Below are 20,721 nucleotides of genomic sequence, written 5' to 3'. Positions count from 1 at the left end.
AACTCTCATGGACAGGACAAGTCTGAAGTGAAAATGGAGGCTTGGCTGTCTGGATAACTTTCTCTTCACCTTGGTTCAGAAGGTTGTTTTTTTTTCCGGCCCAGGGAAGAGCTACTGATAAGCCCATGGGCTTTCAGAAAACAGATCTCTAACTCAGCTTCTGCTTTAGTAAGTACCCACATCTCTACCTTCCTAGAGTGATAAACTTTTCTCTGTTTGACGAGAAAAGCAATTAACACCAGGCTTGTAAGCAGCTGGTCTCACCAGTGTCAGCTTGTCCTTTCAGAAGGCAAGAGCAGCTACCCACAATGCACTTAGCTCCTTACCCCCACTCCGCCCTGCCTCACCTCACTACACACAATCTGGTTAATGCTAATTCAGTCAGTGGTTTCCTTCCGAGGCCCTTGGTCGAAATGCAATTACATGGCAAACAAGTTAAGCGGGTGAGGCTCAGCAAAGACTCTCAGCACTGCTCTGAAGGTCTCCCAATATATTTATGTGAAATTATCTCTCTGCTAATGGGAAAGATTTATTCCAGCAATTGTATTCAGATAGTACTGAGAGATGCTTTCTTTAATGGAGGAAAATTGGATTTCTTATTGCTGGAACTTTGTCCTTCTAGAGAATTACTAACAGATCTCATCTCCTGGTGCTGGCTACCATCCAGCCTTCTCCTGACATAGGTGCCTTCAGATTCTGCCTGGACAATAACCAGCCCTCTGGGGAGGATTTCCTTTTTGGGGCTGCCCTGGCTGCTGCCCCTCTACACATGTGGGATAGCCTCCTCTGATTTATCTCTCTTTGGGGATTTCCTGATAATTGGAAAACACTAAATCAGTGTGCTTGGCTCTCATATAGTCTCTGCTTCAGCAAGCTAGAGCAGATGTAATTTTAGCCCAGGATGGCTTCGGATTCTGGGGAAGATTAAGTTGACTCCCTGTGCCCCTGCAGGCCATAGAGGCCTCTTGCCAAAACAGGCATTTGGCTCAGGAATCAAGTCCTTGAGATAAACACTTCCATCTTCCTTCTGTTCCACCATAATTTTCAGTTGCCAAGAAAGCCCACTTTAACATACACATAACCTTCCCTGGGACAAAGGAGAGGGGGGACGTGTGCTCTGGGGTGGCCTGGGAAGTGTGTCTCCTGCCATGTGCTCTTATCCAGGAAGGTCTGAAAATATGTTCATGCTGGGGTACCCAATGCTTGCTTTCTTCATCCACTGCTTCAATGGATATCACCAGTGGTGTGCTGGTAAATGCTTAACAACCAGCTTAAAAACAATAAAGGATATTATTGTTAAGTGCCGTTCAGTTCATTCTGACCCACAGTGACCCTGTATAGAGTTTCTGAGGCTATAAATCATTATGGGAGCAGAAAGACTTATCTTTCTCACATGGAATGGCTGTTAGTTTTGAACTGGTGACCTTGAGGTTCACAGCCCAATTCGTAACCACTACACTATCAGAGCTCCTCTAAAGAAAGGATTGTTGTTGTTGTGAAGTGCTGTTGAGTCATTCTGACCCATAGCGACCCAGTATAGGGTTTCCAAGGAGCAGCTGGTAAGCTTGAACTGCTGACCTTACCTTAATTTGTAGTGGTTTCTTATTTGTGTAGTGAGCTGGCCCAGGACTGGACAGTGTTTTGTTCTGCTGTGCTTAGGGTCAAAACTGACTTGATGGCACCTAACAACAACAACCTAACAACAACACACCGTTTTATAGTAATTCCATCATAGAAATAAAATAAACCCTAAACCTAATGTCCTTGAGTTGAATTCCAACTCACACAGTCCTATACGACAGATTAAAACTGCTCCAAGACTATCTAAACCTTTAGGGAGCAGATTGCCGCAGTGCTAAATAATCTTAAGAACAAATATAACAGTAAAATAACTAGTATGTGATGAGTTTTCACTAATTGTTATCTTTTTAAAAATATAGATTTATATAATTCAGTTTTTAATAATGACTATGTTTGACAACTGGTCAGCAAGATTATTGAGCATTTAATAGTCAGTTCTTATGAGCTCGTATGAGCTGACGTCTGCATGTCACTGGACCAGTGACCCCACACAAAAGATCTGGTACATGATCAGTGAAGGGGATGTGGTAAATAAATGGTTGCTACTTTATGAAATTGCATAATAGAAAACCATCTTGGAGAGAACTCACTAAAATGGAGAAGGAGATCACTGTTACCCACTTGGCTTCCCAGCTTATCACCAATGCTACATTTGATGTGTTTCTTCTCCTTGGCATCAGGCAGTGTTGTTTTCAGCTCACCCAGAGTCCCATCTAAGCTGTTATCACCTCAGTGAGGATGTCACCAACTCTTCCTGGCACAATTAGTCACCTTCTCCTTGGTGGTCCTTCATATCTTATAAGGATCATTTCCTCATCACAACTGAGACCATCACGTACTATCATCCACATTTACACAGCTAGCTGACATGCTTATGTGTGAGTCAGAGGAGGGTGGGGACCACGTTTCAGGGTAGTGCTGTAGGATCAGCACTGGATGGAAAACCACAAGAGGTCAGCAATTCAAACCCATCAGCTCTTCCTTGGTAACCCTACATAGGGTCACTATGGATTGGAATTCATGAGACAGCACTTAACAACAACAACAACAACAGGGAGTCCTGGTGTGGTACTGTGGGATAAAGCACTGGACCACAGTTGGGTAGTTCAAACTCACCAGTTGCTCCTTGGAAACCCTATATAGGGTCAGAACCAACTCAACAGCATTTAACAGCAACAAGGGAGCTGGTGCTGCAGGATAAACAAGGGTGTGGTGCTGTAGGATAAACACTGAACTGCAAACCACAAGGTTGGCGGTTCGAACCCACCAGCCGCCCCTCGGAAACCCTATTCAGGGTCACTAAGAGACCTGACTTGACAGCCTTAACAACAACAACAACAAGAAGGGTAAGCATGACAGAAACCCTGGTACCACAATGGTTAGGTGCTCAGCTGAGAACTGAAAGGTCCGTGGTTGGAACCCACTAGTGTTTCCTCAGGTGAAAGACATGGCCATGGGTCCTGTAAAGATTTGTTGTTGTTGTTAAGTGCTGACAAGTCAGTTCCGACTCATAGCAATCCTGTATAGGGTTTCCAAGGCTTTTTAAACTTTGCTGGAGCAGAAAGCCTTGTCTTTCTCCTGAGGAATGGATGGTGGACTCGAACCACTGACACTGTGCTTATCCTATGGAAAAGCATTGGCTTATCCTATTGAACCACCACACACCCCTGTGAAGATGACAGCCTTGGAAACCCTTATGGGGTAGTTCAACTTTGTCCTACAGGGTCTATTTGGTGGCACACAACAAAAGGGGCCAAAAAACCAAATGCAATGCCATAGAGCTGATTAAGGGTCATGGTAACCCTATACAGTGTTTCTAACACTGCAAATCTTAATGGTAGCAGAAACAGCTTCATCTTTCTTCTTTGAAGTGGCTGGTGGATTTGAGCCACTGACCTTATGATTAGCAGCCCAATGCCTAGCCAGGACTCCTTCAAAAACAGGGTAAGCATGGGTTATTATTTCCTGAATGTTTGTTGAATAAAAAATTATCAAGTTGCTCAAGGTCACCTAGAAAGGAACGAAACTGGTTGAGCAGGCATTCAAAGCTAGGTCTGGTTACTTCCAAGTCTTTACTATTTTTACTGTGTTATGTACCTGCAGTCATAAAAACTAACTTTAATTCAACAAACTGCGAACCTGCTATGAGCTGAAGGAGCTCTGGTAGTGTAGTGGATTATAAGCTGGCCTGCTAACTGCAAGGTCAGCAGTTTGAATCTACCTGTCCCTCTGTGGGAGAAAGATGAGGCTTTCTTCCCCTGTAAACAGTTACAGCCTCATAAACCCTACGGTTGGTTGGTTATGTGCCATGGAGTCGGTTCTGACTCACGGCAATCCTGTATAGGGTTTCCGAGGCTGTGAATCTTTATCAGAGCAGAAAGCCTCATCTTTCTCCCATGGAATGGCTGGTAGTTTTGAACTGCTGACCTTGAGGTTAGCAGCACAACTCGTAACCACTATGCAACCAGAGCTCCTTTGTAAACCCTATAGAGGGTCTCTATGAGTCAGAACTGACTTGGTGGCATACAACCACCACCACCACTGTGAACTGAACTGCAAACCACAAGGTTGGTGGTTCGAACCCACCACAGTGCTTTGTTAGGTGTGGATGTTATAGATATGCATCGATTATGGCCCCTAATTGCTTGCCCACAAAAGCCAACCAGAAACGCCCTGGTGTAGTTTTCTTTGACACCAATGAGTTAACACATGGGTTTGGCATATGTCAGGCAGTTGGGATATAAAACAAGCAATTAGACTGGGTACATTCTGCCAGGAAAGAGCACTTGTGCCAGGCTAAGGGGTGGGGGTGTCAAACATATTGGCCTTAGACCAACTCAGGACCTGACTCAGGTGAGGTGCCAGTGTGGGGGGGAAGGGCAGTATGTGCTTGGCTGCTTCCTGAGGACAGAGGTCAGGCGCTTGGGATCAAGAGAGGAAACTGTTGGAGAGACAGACCACTTAAAACAGAATCAAATAAATAAACAAACAGCCTCAGATGTCACTCAAAGAGAACTAGTAGGAGTGTGGTGGGAAGAGCCCTGGGCAAGGTACCAGAGTTTCTAGTTCTGATCCTGCTTTTAACTGTGTGGTTATACTCTTATAGGCTTCCAGCCTCTCTTCAGTCAATTGTAGGCTGATGGTTTTCTCAACCTGATAAAAAACAGAACAAAATCAACACAAATTGAAGAATTTATTGTTGTTTTAATTTGATGCTACCCATTCCAGGTCCAGTAACTACTGTATATGGCTTTAGGATCTTAAAGGAGCTATCTAACAAGTTTATACTCATCTCTTAATTGCCTCCTCTGTCTGGAAATTTTCACCTATCCTATCTTCCTAAAATGGACTCGCTCACCCTGCTGGATGGACCCAGCTGGAGCTTTCAGCAAGCAGTGTTTACAACTCTCATCCCTCTGAGCTGCCTCTGTCTGTACTCTGAATGAGCTTCACCTTTTTTTTGTTGTTGTTGTTGTTATTATCCACACACGATCGGGACATTATCGCCACGTAGCAGACCATGAGCTCCTGGAAGGCAGGCACCACATCTCTACACTGGGCACAGATGATATGCTCATCAATGCATTTCTGGGTGGGCAAAAGGAAGTTTTCTTCAAAACAGGTGTTGGAGGATTTGAATGCACCACAGAGTAAGTGCCTGATAAATTATTTACTGATTGAATAAAGATGTGATGTGCACTTGTAACTTTAGGTGACAGGGCTGAGGGGTGATGTCACAGAACTCTGAGCTACTTGATCTCGATAGGGATGTGTTTAGAAAGGTTGGGTTTGGAAGGGCTGGGCCTTGCCAGGTGGCCAGCCCAAAGTGCATCCCGAAGCTCGGGTCCTTTCCTTGGGAGGGCTCCCTAGGCCTCAGCTTGTAGTTCTACTGCTTTCGTTTTATATTCGCTTCACCTGTACTATCATTGTGCTGAAAACGAAAAAAAGCATGCCAGAAATTTTAGATTTGCTATTCAGCATATATCATACAAGAAAGATAAAGGAGTGTGAAAGAAAGAAAACCAGCAGTTTTACTATTTTGTTTTGTGTTGTTATTAAATGAAAGCATTTAATGAAGCTGGCATTTAGGGGATTGGAATAATCATTTTGGGATCTAGGTGACAAATAGTAACTCTAGCCTTATGCTGCTTTAAAATATTTGCTACTGCACGCAACTATTGGTTATGCAAATCACTCCTTTGCATTACATACTTTAAACAGATTCAGAGGCCCCATTTGAACAAACCCTGAAACCATTTTCTTGTAACTCATGTTGATTGAATGTTGATCTTTCCAGAATCTATTACAATTCATTCAAAGTCTTATAATATTCTTACCAGCCACTCCACAGCCTGCCAATTGCCATCGGGAAGTGGGGTGGGGGCCCCCAGTCAATCCTGTCACTGTCAGCTCTGTCCTTTCCAAAACCATCTTTCTAGTCAGGCAACACAGCTCATCCTCTCTAGCCAGCTTTCCGTATAACTGCTCTCCCTCAGTGTCCTTCACCAGCTCCTCTAAACTCAATCTTCCCCCCTTGTACAGACTCTTGGGAATGCTCTCATATTGAAATGCTGGAGTCAGAAGACACAACCAGATCATCTTTTCCAAACTTTTCATTGGCTATTTGAGAAATCCTCTAGGCAGGATTTGTCCATTCTCAAACAGAGTTGCGGGGAGACAGGACTCTAATCTAGACCTTGCCACTGAATGACCTCTGAGATCTCTGGAAAGTCACTTAATCTGTCCAGTTTCTAACTTCCTGACAATGTACATAACTAAGCTGAGCATTTCAATTAATTGTGTCTGCTTCAAAACTCAGAGTGAATATTGTTAGAGTAAGGCGCTTGAAACTCTTTTGGTGATTGCACACCGTTTCTGGATACTGTTTTCTATTTTTTTAAATTGTGGTGAAATTTATATAACAAGGGCCCCTGGTTTGGTGCTGGAGGATCGGCACTGGACTACGAACCACAAGGTTGGTGGTTCAAAGCCACCAGCTGCTCCTTGGACACCCTAGAGAGGGTCGCTATAAGTTGGAACCATCTCGACGGCACTTAACAACAAACAACATACAGAACGAAGCATTTGGCATTTCAACCATCTTTACATGTACAATTCAGTGGCTTTCTTTACATTCTCTGTGTTTTACAACCAGCAGTACTATCTGCTTCCAAAATTTTTCACCATCTGAACTCAGTGTTCTTTCAGCAAGAACTTCATTTCTCCTTCCTGTTGTTCCTAATACACTTTAATATCCATACATTTGCCTATTCTAGAGATCTCATATAAGTGGGATCTGTATTTTCCTTCTGTGTCTGACTTATTTCACTCAGCATAATGTTTTCAACGTTTATCCAAGTTGTAGCATCTATCAGAACTTCATTTCTCTTCATGGCTGAATAATATTCTATGGTATATATATAAATATTTTTAATAAGCTCTTTATAAATCTTACATATATGCTACCATAAAGAGTTAATACTTGGAGGCATAATACACATTTGGTGCAAGGGTTTAATGGATTCAAATTCATATTTCAAATAGTCTTCTGGATAGTTGAATTCTTTGGTGTGCTTTTGTTAGATTCTTTATAATGTTCAATGTTTTGGTTAACTTTTTGTTATATTCTTAACCATACATTTCCTAGTTAACTTTTTGTTAGATATGAACTATTTGAGCTAATTATTGTTTTTAATGTGAGATCACTATTGTTTTTAACTTCATAGTGTGGTTGAGAAAAATCGGCCCTAAGGAGTAGTTGTATTTACCTGTTCTTGCTTACCTGTATTTGCCCTGTTAGTAGCATCCTTAGCCTACAGTTGCTTTATAAGAATCTTTTCAAGTCACTTGAAAACTGTATCGGCTTTCTGAGAAGCAGCTGGTGGGCTTGAACTGTCAACCTTACAGCTCAAACTGACAAAATCTAGTATTCCACAGGAGCTCTGGTAGCATAGTGATTATGAATCAGGCTATGAACCTGAAGGTCAGCAGTCCGAAACTACCAGCTGTTCCGTGGGAGAAAGATGAGGTTTTCTGCTCCTGTAAAAATTTATAGCCTCGGAAACCCTGTTCAGGGTCGCTATGGGTCAGAACTGACTTGATGGCACTTAACAACAACAATAACAATAAACAATGAGTACCTATTATGTACTATTCACAGTGCTGGATCATAGGGAAGTTATTTATTCATCCATTTTCTTATTTAATATTGGAAACTACAGATACATGTTGTTGTTAAGTGCCGTTGAGTCGGCTCGGTTCCAACCCATAGTGACCCTGTATAGGGTTTCCCAGGAGCAGCTGGTGAGTTTGAACTGCCGACCTTGAAGTTCAAACAGCTTTGCAGTCTGGCGCATTAACCCACAGCACCACATAGGGTCCCATTATTTATTAAAAATAGATAATAATGGGAAAAAAAGGAAACTACAGATATACAGGGTCCTATTATTTACTAAGAATAGATAATAGGACCCTGTATATCTGTAGTTTCCAATATTAAATAAGAAAATGGATGAATAAATAACATCCCTATGATCCAGTACTGTGAATAGCACATAATAGGTACTCATTGTTTACTTCTGTGGAATATTGGATTTTGTCAGTTTGAGCCGTAAGGTCGGCACTGAACAACAACAACAACAACAACAACAACATTATCTATTTTTGGAGTCCTGGTGTGGCGCTGTGGGCTAATGCGCTGGACTGCAAAGTCAGTTTGAACCACAAGGTCAGCAGTTCAAGCTCACCAGCTGCTCCTCGGAAACCCCATACAGGGTAGCTATGGGTCAGAACTAATTTGATGGCACATAACGACAACACCAACAACCTATTTTTATTTCCCACTGTACTCTTTTAACAGACACTCAATAAATGTTTAATAATTAACAAAAAAATTAGATATAGTCCCTACTTCCAAGAAACTCACATTCTAGTATAAATAAAATTTGAACTTTTAAAAACCCTTGGGTCTAAAAATAATGCTATGGCAAAATACAAATGGCAACTATCTACTGAGTTATTGCAGTAAGACACAAACCTCCCCGTAGTCTGAACAAAGCATTCGACTCTGTCCAAGTACTGGACTCCTATCATTCTATTTGGAGTTGGGCTCAGTTTAGACTCCAATGAAGGCAACCAAATCACTTGCTGGGAACATGGACTAAACATCAGGGGGAGTGCTCCAGTTAACTGCAGAAAAAGCTTTTCCTCTCAGACTATGTTGTATATGTTTGGGAAGAGGGAAGAAGAAATCCAGACTCCTTCAGAGAGGTTTAATTTTTAAGCTGGAAGGGTCTTCAGGGTGGCTGAGCTCAATCCCTTCATTTTATAGGTGAGGTAGGTGACCTCTAAAGATGGGGGGTAGCATTTCCTTTCCATTACCTTTTGAGGCTGGGGTACCAGCAAGTCTACTATGATGTTCTGTACACCACATGGAGCCATTCAATAGCAAGATGGCCAGGCAACAATTAGTATCCTCAGGGACTTTAGGGTGTGCTTCCTATGGAGCCCAGACACCAGAAGCCCTCATTCTGTGACCTCCTCGCATTATGTAACTGTTGAGCTCCTTCACACTGTGACCTCTGACTTTAGACTAGAGCATCAGGTGTCATGCTGCATGCAGCTCCAATCACCCAAACCTGTGGACAACTCTGGCTACAGAATGCTGCATGCTTAGGCCTGACTCCTCTCTTAACTAATTCTCTGGGATATTTTTTTGCTGACTGACAAGGAACACAAAAGCCCTTAACTATTCTCACAACTATGTTTCTAGGGAAGTGAACCCACTAGTGATAGGAAGTGAGAAGGAGGACCGAGAGAGGCTGGTTAGCAGGGATCAGCTGTGAAGACCAACACTCCTGTTTTCTGAGTAGTTGGCTTGGTCATGTCTGAGGACATGGCTACATGGCTCAGAAACAATGTCCAGGATCTGGGGACATGGGGCATTGGTGTACGTCTAGCTAGGATGTCCTTGATGCTGTGTAGCCAGAGACCTCCTTCTAAGAAGACTTCTCAGGAGACAGCTTGTGCTACAAAATATAAGCATTTCTGTGACTCCAGATACAGTCTCACCTGGACAAGTTTATTTCATGCTTATGCCCTGCCTTTCTCTGAAAACACTGGAAGGTCCCACTTCATCTGATAGGAAAGAGGAAACTAGGATGGATCAGAATTAAAACTCACTTCCTGGGGTAGGAGTTGATGCTGGGTACACATGTATATGTAGGTCTGGAGAAAGTCCAGCTCAGCTGGCTAGATCTGAGATGTAGGACAATACACAGGTGGCAGTTAAGAGAAGCCATAACTCAAGGGACAAAGAGGAGGATCTGAAGAAGGATAGGCATGCTGAGGGGACTCCCTGGGACATACAGAGATGGACATGCAGTGTGTCACTAGGTAACGATGCCCAGTCCATAGAATGGGGCCAGAGCTCCAGATCGAGATGTGGAAGGGGCGGGGATCCTGGCAAGAAAAAGTAAGGCTTAAGTCTTTGGGTGGTTGCTGGTATAAGGAAGTCAAGCACAGACGCAAGCCCGGAATGCAGGGACAAGGCAGGGAGCCATTTGTCAGGACAAGCAACAGCTTGAGAAGTTAGGGTTTCTCTAAATCCCTCCTCCTAGACTGATGAAAATCAAGACCACAGTCTTTAGTATGGGTTGCACCTCAATTTAAAGAAAGCAAAAACCCTCACCAATGGACCAATAAATAATATCAAAAATGGAGAAGACTGAAGTTGTTAAAGACTTCATTTTGCTTGGAGGCACTGTCAACACTTATGGAAACAGCAGTCAAGAAATCTAACAACATATTGCATTAGGCTAAGCTGCTGCACAAGGCCTCTTTAAAGTGTTCAAGAGCAAAGATGTCATTTCGAGGACTAAGGTGCAACTCACCCAAGCCATGGTATTTTCAATAGCCTCATATGTATGTGAAAGTTGGAAAATGAATAAAGAAGACCACAAAAGAATTGATACATTTTGTTATGGTGTTGAAGAAGAATATTAAAAGTACATGGACTACCAGAAGAATCAATCTGTGTTGGAAGAAGTACAGCCAGAATGCCCTCAGAAGCCAGGATGGCGAGACTTTGTCTCTCATACTTCAGACACCCTATAAAGAGGGAACAGTCCCTGGAAAAGGACATCATGCTTGGTAAAGTGGAAGGTCGGCAAGAAAGAGGAAACTCCCCAATGAGATGGATTGGCACAGTGGCAGCAGCAATGGGCTCAAGCGTAGCGATTGTGAGGATGGTGAAGGACTGGGCAGTGTTTCATTCTGTTGTCTATATGGTCACTATTGGTCAGAACTGAGCACCTAACAACAAAAACAGACTGGGATTGGTCCAACAAGAATAGATACACTGTGGCATCACAAGGGGGAGGCAGAGGCAGGCAGAGCTGGACCTCAGAGGTAGCATCCGTCCACATCATAGTCACTCACTCACTCACTCTCTGTGGAATTCATTTAGAGATTACCAATGCCTCTGGGATTTGACAGCAAGGCCAGTTAGACACACTTTGGAGCTGTTTGATAAAGCCTGACTCGATATTCTCCATTGAGGACAATATTAATAATGTGAATCATGGTTCTTCAAATATTTTTAACTTCATATTGCTTGAAATTTGTCAGTGCTGGATGGAAATACAGAAAATCCTTGAGTGAAAAGCTCTGGATTTTTTGCTTGAGAGCTCTCACTTGGGACTCCACGTTCTCCTGGACTCAGATTCTATACTAACTTGTTGAGCCAATGGCTGTCTTGGGCCTGGGAGTTTCTTCTTCCATTACACAGGGCTGATGATTCCCAAGGGTCATTTGGCTCTGCCATACTGTGGTACTAGGACTTGTGCATCAATTACATAACTACACTGATGCTTCTCATTTCTCCCAGTTCTCATGATATGCAAATACTATTGTTAATACTAATAGAAACTCTATTAATAATAATGACCACTAACACTAAGGCGTCCTGGTGTGGTGCCACAGGATAAGTGCCAAGACCACAAGGTGGGTTTGAATTGCAAGGTCAGCGGTTTAAACCCATCAGTGGCTTCTCTGAAACCCTACACAGCGTAGCTATGATTCAGAACTGACTCAACAGCACTAATCAATGACAACAATTACTGAATGCTTACTGGCCTGACACCCACGTACTTTTACATGTTATTTAATTTTCACAACCTCCTCATGAGACATGTATTATTATCTTCATATGACGGATGAGGAAAGTGAGATACAGAGATTCAGAAATCTATCCAAGGTCACGTATGTAGCTGGCAAAATGTGGGGCTGGAATTTAAACCAAGGCTGCCTGACTCTGGAGCCGTGCTCTAAAGACTCTAAGCCATACTGCACATGTTAGTTGTTGATTGTTGTTGATAAGTGTTATCGAGTTGGTTCCAACTCATAGCAACCCTGCACAGGGTTTCTAAAGTACGACTGGTGAGTTTGAACCACTCACCTTGTGGTCCAGTACTTTATCCCAGAGTGCCACACTAGGAGTCCATATTGCACATAGTTTTAAAAAATCATGTTGTATGGTATTGGAGAGAAAGTCAGGGCCAGCTGGCATTGTAGCAGCATCATGCTGTACAGATCTCCACATGGAAGATGCTGAGACCAAACGTAAAGGACCTGGCAGGGATGACAAGAGGGCAGTGGTATCTCAGCAGCAGAAACCTTCCCTCCAAGAAGGAGACCTGGGTTCAGGTCTGTTAGAAACACAAGGTTGGCAGTTCAAACTCACCAACCACTCCTCAGAAACCCGATACAGGGTTGCTATGAGTCGGACCTGGCTTGATGGCACTGAACTACAACAGTATTCCCAAACCGAGGGAGAAAGATTAGGCTTTTTACTCCTGCAAAGATTTAGAGGGTCATTATGAGTCAGAACTGACTCGACTGCATTTAACAACAATTTTCCCAACCACCTGGCAGGGTGGGAATTAGTAAGGCCACATTATGGACGAGGAAACCAAGGCTCATGTGCTACACGTCACCTAGCTATGAAGACTTGACTCCAGGTCCCCCTTTTACTGTAAACCCTGAGTTCTTTCTGCTGTACCACAGCATCCTCTGGTAGTGCTTCCTGTGATGGGCACCTAGGAACAAGCTTAAGCTACAAAGCAAACAGTGATCGTAATTCCTTTTTGAAATCAATAAAGGGATGATCAAGTGACAGGGGAGGAGTTGTTAGCTGCTCATAAGGATGATGTGCGAAGTCTCTCCCTGCATCCTGAGTTGAATTCACCTACTTGCTTTATCATCATAAACACTCGTTTCTATGTGGGGAGGGATTTTAAAAACAACTAACATGAATAATATATAATAGCTGATGTTTTGGAGGAAGCAGGATTTTTTTCTTTTACCTTCTTCCATCTTCCATCAGGGTAATTTATCATTGTCTTTCTTACTTTTTTTTTTTTTAAACTGATGGCGTAGCCTGTCAGTCCAGCTTGTTCTTAAAATGCAGGAGTGTAATTCAATAATAAATTCACTCAGAGGCCAGCTGTCAGGAAGTTGGTGTTTATCTGAACTCCATTAGATGATCTCTCGTCCTCAACCTCTCTAAGGGCTAGTGGGGGCTAAAGGCTGGGGTGAGGTTGGGGGTGGAGTGAGCAAATTTTCCTCAAAACTGCTTGGCTGCTGAGCCCAGGATATGGCTTTAGATCTGCAGTGGGCAGATAAAAAAAATTTATACTGCATACATGATCATTTCTTCCTCCTCTTGCAAACTCTTGTTTTTGAAATTCCTGGAAACTTTATGCCTTTATAAAGGGAAGAGTTTTGGGACACTGAGGTTATTTGACTGCTGTTGACAGCCAATTTTAAGTCCTAACTGAGATGAAATGCATCTGGGACCGGGTGAGGGCGGGTCAGCTCTTTCTCAGCTCCTGTCTCTAAACCACCTTTCTAGCTTCACAGCCTCCTGTGTGCTTCCTCTGCCCACACACCCCTTAGGCTTGCTGCGATCATACATTTCCTAACACCATCTTGATTTCAAATGGTAGAGCACGTTTTCCTGACCTTTGATTTGTAAAATACGAATATCACCACAGTTAGACTCCAGTCACACTGAAGTTCTCGCTAATCTCTGTAACTATTCTGAAAAGTCATTCTGACTCCTTAGCCCAGAACGTCTTTTTAAAATCCTGCTCCACTGAAACTCACAGTGATAGTTGAGCTTATTCAACAGCACACACGTGTGTACTCAAACACACAACTGAAGTAAGTTTCATGAAATGAATCTAGGAGGGAGACCTAGGTTCAATTCATAAAGTTCATGGACAAACAGAATTAGAAGAGAGTGGAATTTTTCCATGAATTTTTTGAAGCCCCCTTGTATATATCCTTTTTACAATGTGGGACTGATAGTTTTCATTTCATTCTACTTAAAGCTACTTCTTAAACACACACAAAAATAAGGTAGTTATGATCCATTAAATTGATTTCATGACCCACTGATGAGCCATAACCTGCAAATTTATTGCCATTAACTCATTCATTCATTCATCTTTAACGGCAAACATTGACTGTTACCACCCTTATCCAGAGCCTATGCTGGGAGCTGGAGAATCAGGATGCATACAATGCAGTTTTTGTTGCATGGTGCTCAGGCAGATGGACTTGTTGGGAGTGATGGTCCCTCCTCTGAACTTTCTGAGCACTTTGTCTGCTTCTCTTCAGGTACTCAGCTGAAGGCGAGCAGTGAATGGATGAATCATTTGTTCACTCTGCCAATTCCTCTACTATTGTTGTTGTAAGGTGCCCTCGAGTCAGTACTGACTCATAGCGACCCTATGCACAGCAGAATGAAACACTGCCCAATCCTGGACCAATCTCACTACTGTTGCCACGCTTGAGTCCATCCATGCTGCCACTTGGCCAATCCATCTCGTTGGGGTCTTCCTCTTTTTCTCTGACCCTCCACCTTACCAAACATGATATCCTTCTCCAGCGACTGGCCCCTCCTGACAATATGTCCGAAGTATGAGAGACGAAGTTTGGCTATCCTGGTCTCCAAGGAGCGCTCTGGCTGCACTTCTTCCAACATGGATCTGTTGGTTCTTTTGGCAACCCATGCACTTTCAATATTCTCCTTCAACACCATAACTCAAATGTATCAATTCTTCTACTAGGCACTAAAAATTCAATGGCTAACAAGACATGAAGCCCTCAAAAATGACCCCAAAGTAATGCGGTTGTTGTTGTTAAGTGCCATCAAATTGGTTTCAACACACAGTGACCCTGTATAGGGTTTCCAAAGAGCAAGCATCTGGTGAATTTGAACTGCCAACCATGTGGTTCAAACTGACTTTGCAGTCCAGAAAATTAATCTACAGCACCACACCAGGACTCCAAGTAATGGGGTACAGATGCCCATTTTCTTTTCCCATGCCTGGTAGAGAGTAAGTGGTGGGTCAATATTTATCAAACTGAGTTTGTCTTTGGGGGGCAGCTCTGTTTCTCTCTGACCCTTCCTGGTCTCTTCTCTCTCCAGGATCTGCCTCTCTCAAGATCTGACCCTCTGTGTTCATTTTATTTTTTCTAATGTCCTCCTGACTCCACCAGGTTTTCTCTCTGGACTCAATGTCTCCTGTCACCTGACTCTCTCTCTCCATGCCCACCCACTTTCTTGAGTGAGCTGTCACCGTACAATGCAATGCCATATGATTTCTCTGACCAATTGTTCTCAAAGATATGCTGAACTGATACGCAAATAGCTTGGGGGTAGCGCTTTTGTCAGAATCTCTTCCTGTATCTATAATACTGCTAACCCACTGTATATTAAAATAAATTGGCAACCTGCACCTACTCACTGGGGAACTCTATCTGCCCCCCCTCCAACTCTTTAACCCTGATTAGGGCTCCTGGTATGCTGCGGTAGGATCAGCACTGAACTGTGAACCACAAGATTGGCAGTTCAAACCTACCAGTTGCTCCTCAGAAACTCTATATAGGATCGCTATGAGTCAGAACCAACTCCACGTCACTTAACGACAAATGACGACAAGTTCTTCCTAAGAGTACAGATACAACCAACAGTGGGAAAGAGCTTTGGCTCTACCTTGAGTGTTTTTCTAGAAGATTCTATCATGTTGACCTCTTTTTCCCTGCTATCTGATCCCAAGCTCTGCATTTCAAGGTCCTAATATCTGATCTCTGGTAGCGTAGTGGTCATGAATTGGGCTACTAACCTCAGGGTTAGCAGTTCGAAACTACCAGCTGTTCCACGGGAGAAAGATGAGGCTTTCTGCTCCTGTAAAGATTTACAGCCTTGGAAACTCTGTACAGGGTCACTATGAGTCAGAACCGACTACATGGCACATAACAACAACAGTAACAATAACTGATCTCAGTGTAAGGACCTCAGTGAATCCTCTTCTCTGTATTAAGTGACACTGCTTTATATTCATGATTCTAGGTGAGGGGTTTCACTAGGCAGATAAGCATCCAGGTCTCCAGACAAGGAAAAGACGGGGATCTTCAAGGCACACTTTAAGTCTAGTCCCTTTCTACTTTAGGTCTGCTCAGGTCATCTTGTTATTGTTAAGTGCCGTTGAGTTGGCTCTGACACATAGCGACCCTGTATAGGGTTTCCAAGGCCACACCAGGACTTCAAGAGGTCAGGCGATTTATGCCTTAATTATTTTACGTCAAGGTGAGGGTAGTAATGGCAGAATGTCAGCTAGCACCACTATACTCATTACATCTACATATACAAATACCTACTCTTGGCCAGGCATTGTGCCTGGACACAGATGAACCAGAAAAGGCACCTGAGGGAGGCCTTTCTCATTCTAAGCCCATCTGGCAATACTTCTGCCCCAAGCTCTGTGGTTTCCCCCTTGGAGCCTGACTCAGACCTGTTCTGCTTAGCAGAGCCCCTCACATCTTGGGGAGTTCTTCCTCCTTGCTAGAGCAGGGATGCCCCTGCTCTAGTACTTCTGGCATGAGCTTGGATGCTGCATAGAAGCAAAAGGCACCATTCACACAACTCCTGGTGCCATTTGTTGCCCCAGAGAATGCCCTGTATCCTCATCCCAGACATAGGGCTGGACTTCTGGGGAAATAAATGCTTGGGGAGCCTTGGGAATTGAAGGCTGGTTTGCTTGCTTTCCTCACTTAGCTCCAACTCCTGGCTTTAAATTCCTCTCTCTCATATGGGCCCAGGTGGCTGAGTTTCCAGCATGCCTCATACTCAAGCTTCTCTGAATCTGATACTCCACTGGGCATCTGCAGAGTGAAGGGGCATCTGGGGCCTACCTTTCCTTGATGGCCTCAGAAATGCTGTTGGGTCTCTGGGTGATGGCCTGCTTCTTAGACAGACTATACAAATTATGGAGCAGCACATGGATGCAGAAGAGCACAGGGCTTTACCTTCTAGGTATGGATCATGTTTTTGTTACACACAGCCATCAAGTCTGCCAGCCCATCAGCCATTCCACACTGTGGAGAAGAGTCGCTGGATTTCTAATAAGTATCCGCAGTACAAGCTGGCTGGTAAATGCTGCTTTTCTCTTTCCTGAAAGAATGATCTAAACCTTATTCCTCTCAGGGCGGATGGTGGACTCTGCTAGAGGGCAGGTTACTTTCAAGTTTCAATTTCAATAAGGCAACAGAACTGGAAGCTCTTCCTGATGTTACCACCACCACCATCATGTAATTAGCAAGCAGTGTGTGTGTGGTGGGTACTATGTTGTGACTTTATAAACATTTTTTAAATGTAACATTACCCTAAACCTTATAGATGAGGAAAGTGGAGCTCAGATAAGTTAAGGAATTTAACAAGGTCATGTAGCTAGTTTGGGGATGCAATGAAAAATTTAAACATACATCTATCTGACTTCAAAGCTTGTGACAACTCAGCAATAACTACCTCTACCTATCATGTAGCAATCGTTGAGAGTCCCTGGTGGCACAAATAGTTAAGTGCTGGACTGCTAACTGAAAGGTTGGTTAGTTCAAATCCACCCTGAGACACATTGCAATAAGGTTTAGCGGTGTGCTTCTGAAAGATCACAGTCTTGACAACCCCATGCAACAGTTCAACTCTGCACACAAGTGGTCACTATGAGATGGAATCAGCTCGATGGCAACCAACAACCACCCCCAAGCATTGTGTCCAGTGATTTATTTTAGGTAATCTTTTCAGCAACTTTTATGAAATAATTATTGCCCATTTGGTAGAGCATGGTGGCTCTGTAGGGTAATCACTGGAGTACGAACCACAAGGTTGGTGGTTCCATCCCACCAGCAGAACTGGAAGCTGGACACTTCCAGCTTCCAACTGCAAAGGAGAGATATGAGGCATTCTGCCCTCGCAAAGATTTATAGCCTTGGAAACCCTATACAGGCAGGTAGCTATGAGTTGGAACTGACACAATGGCACTTTATGAAAACAAGAGCCCATTTATAATTGGCAGCATCTGTACAAAGCTTAAATCACTTCCGTTTGGTCACACATAGCTAGCAGGAGGTAAAGTCAGGATTCAAACTCTGGGCATTTTCTATTATATTGTGGTCCCTCAGATGACAGGAGATAAGTCAAACTTGCTGACTGAGTCTACTTTATCCATTGATAAAGTAAGCACTGTACCACTGGTCAAGATGAAGATGATGGAACGCTAAGTAGGTAACCTGATGAAAAAGACATATGTTGCCTCATACGCTGTTTCCATTCACTTGTGGTGGTTTTTATAGGAATCTGTTTAGAAATACATAGCAGCGATAGATAGCTTTTTCTTCTGAATCTACATCAGTGAAGAGCAGGAATATAGTGACTCAGCATATATTAGGCCAAAGGAAGCTTTCCAGCAATAGTTTGGAAAATACCATTACCCATTCACTTGTAGAGAAAATACTATATTCGAAGCCGTGCTCTAAGTACTGTGGGTTTGGAGAGATGAATGGCCTCTGCTTTCAAAGTGTATGTAATTTAACTGCAGATGACAGATATATAAATAATGATTTGGGAGCTAGCTGACTTCTACTCCTGCTTCTACTACTAATCTGTCATGTGATTTTTACCAGGTGATTTAACCTCTCTGAACCCTGAATCCTCAGTATACAATTAAGTAATATTGATAATGCCACCTTAGAGTCCTCTCTCCAGCATCAATCAGACACAGTTACCAAACTTTGCAGGTTTTTCTCTTTAAATAAGCTTACAGATATCCCTCATCCTCTTAGTCCTCTTTAGGGCAGGGGCCAGGACTTGATCATCTTTGTTCCCTCATACTCTCCAGCACAGAAGTCACACACATGGAAGACATAAAATCTGTGACTGCTGAATCGAATTGTGCTGAAAGCTCTGCATACGTGAGGCATTGCTACATTAGAAGACGTTCCAAATAAACAATTAAGAATTCTTTGTTTTGGGATACCACTTTTTACTGCACAGCTTCTAATGTGGAGACCAGAGAAGAGAGAGCTAGCCTTCACTGGCTCTATGTACTTTCCTGCCTCGGGGTCTCTGTGTTAGCTACTCCTTCTATCTGGAATATGTTTTTCCTTTCATTGCCAAGCTAACGATTTCTTGTCTTTACAACTCAATTCAGAAACCACCCTGGCATTCTTCCTACCCAGGAGCACCATGTTCCCTGAGTATGTTGGGAACAAATCTCTGGTCCATCAGTCCACACTCTAACAGTCCCTCTTTTGGTCACACAACTGGACTGTAGTGACCAATGGGCAGGGACTGTGTGCTCATATTCTCTGTGATCCCAGCACAAGGACTGATATGTTGTTGTTGTTAAGTATTATCGAATTGGTCCCTCCCTGATCCTGTATAGGGTTTCCGAGGCGTGGCTAGTGAACTTGAACCACTGCCCTGGCAGTTCAAACTGACTGTGCACTCCAGTGCATTAACCCACAGTGCTACACTCCAGGACTGGTATAGAGTACCAAAAACTAAACTCACTGCCGTCCAGTTGATTCTGGAATCCTATAGAACAGAGCAGGACTGCTCTATAGGATTTTTAAGACTGTAAGTCTTTATAAGAATAGAAGCCTCATTTTTCTTCCATGGAGTGACTGGTAGGTTTGAACCACCAACCTTGTGATTACTTAATCCACTGCCTCACAAGAGAGTAGTTGTCAGTAAAAATTAGCCCAATAGATGATACAACTGAAAAAGACAAAGGTATATGGGCATATGACCTGGGATCCCAGCAGATGTGCGCACACACACACACACACACACATACACTCCACCCCCCACCCCCCACCTCAGCCTAGCAAAAGCTTCCGGACATCAGCTCGCAGAATGAGGAGTGTCAAAGCCTTCCAGCTCATCTGGAGACGGCAGGATCAGTAAGAGCTGACTGCAAAGTGAGTATTGATCCAAGATTCCCCTTGGACCTTTGATTTCTCACTCTTTCCATCTATCACCCAGTGGGAGCAGCAAAACTTGCCTCATAAAAATTCCCAATGCCTTGGATAGCAGTTTTCTATATATGACTACCAGAGGCTGCTTCTTTGCCTACCCTGACATCCCATCAGGAACCTTTGATTCTGCCCTCCTCCACCCAAACCTGGCCTTCCAGGTGATTCTGGTCTCCTTCAGAGAGCCAAGGTCAGAGCCAGGGCCAGACAGACTTACCCTCCATCAAAGGGGTTCTCTCCAGGTATGACGTGTGTGCTGTCTCTGCCCACGAGAAACTTGATGCGGTCGTGGAAGGAATGGAGATTCTGCTGGGACACTGGAGCTTGTGTCTCCTGGATGATGTCCAGAGGGTCTGGGGAGCCCAGGCATAGAGGGTTGACGTGGCAAAGGGGCTGGAGACAGCAGTCGGGGTCCATGCAGTCCACCAAGCCATCTACAGGGATGACAGAGCATTTGCTTATAGTGCTGTGTTCAGTCACGTTGGTCCAGAATCTTTTGATTCATTTATTCTCTATTTACCTCGTCATTGAACAAACTTTATCAAGTGCCTGAGGAAATCAAGGTAATTCAGATCTAGTCCCAGCCCACCAGTCCTATAGGGGAAACAGACCAAATAAGTGCATGTGTACCTATGTGTTTGTGTATTTGTATATATCCACACACAAACACACTCAAATAAACAGTATATATGAAGGAGTGGTGGTGGTTATGTGCCATGGAGTCAGTTCTGACACACAGCAACCCTGCATAGGGTTTCT

At 43.5% G+C, this 20,721-nt stretch overlaps 1 protein-coding gene across 1 annotated transcript in view; it reads right to left on the bottom strand.

Moving 5' to 3' along the window:
- Positions 1 to 20,721, bottom strand: part of TENM4 (teneurin transmembrane protein 4) — a 543,700-nt gene that overhangs the window by 94,580 nt on the left and 428,399 nt on the right. Inside the window, exon 15 of the mRNA XM_006864983.1 lies at positions 20,180 to 20,396. Within this exon, the coding sequence (XP_006865045.1) occupies positions 20,180 to 20,396 (217 nt within the window). The remainder of the gene's footprint in view (positions 1 to 20,179; positions 20,397 to 20,721) is intronic.

This window comes from Chrysochloris asiatica, unplaced genomic scaffold (genome assembly GCF_000296735.1).
Source record: "Chrysochloris asiatica unplaced genomic scaffold, ChrAsi1.0 scaffold00074, whole genome shotgun sequence".
NCBI lineage: Eukaryota > Metazoa > Chordata > Mammalia > Afrosoricida > Chrysochloridae > Chrysochloris > Chrysochloris asiatica.
This window is presented reverse-complemented; position numbering and strand designations above follow the sequence as displayed.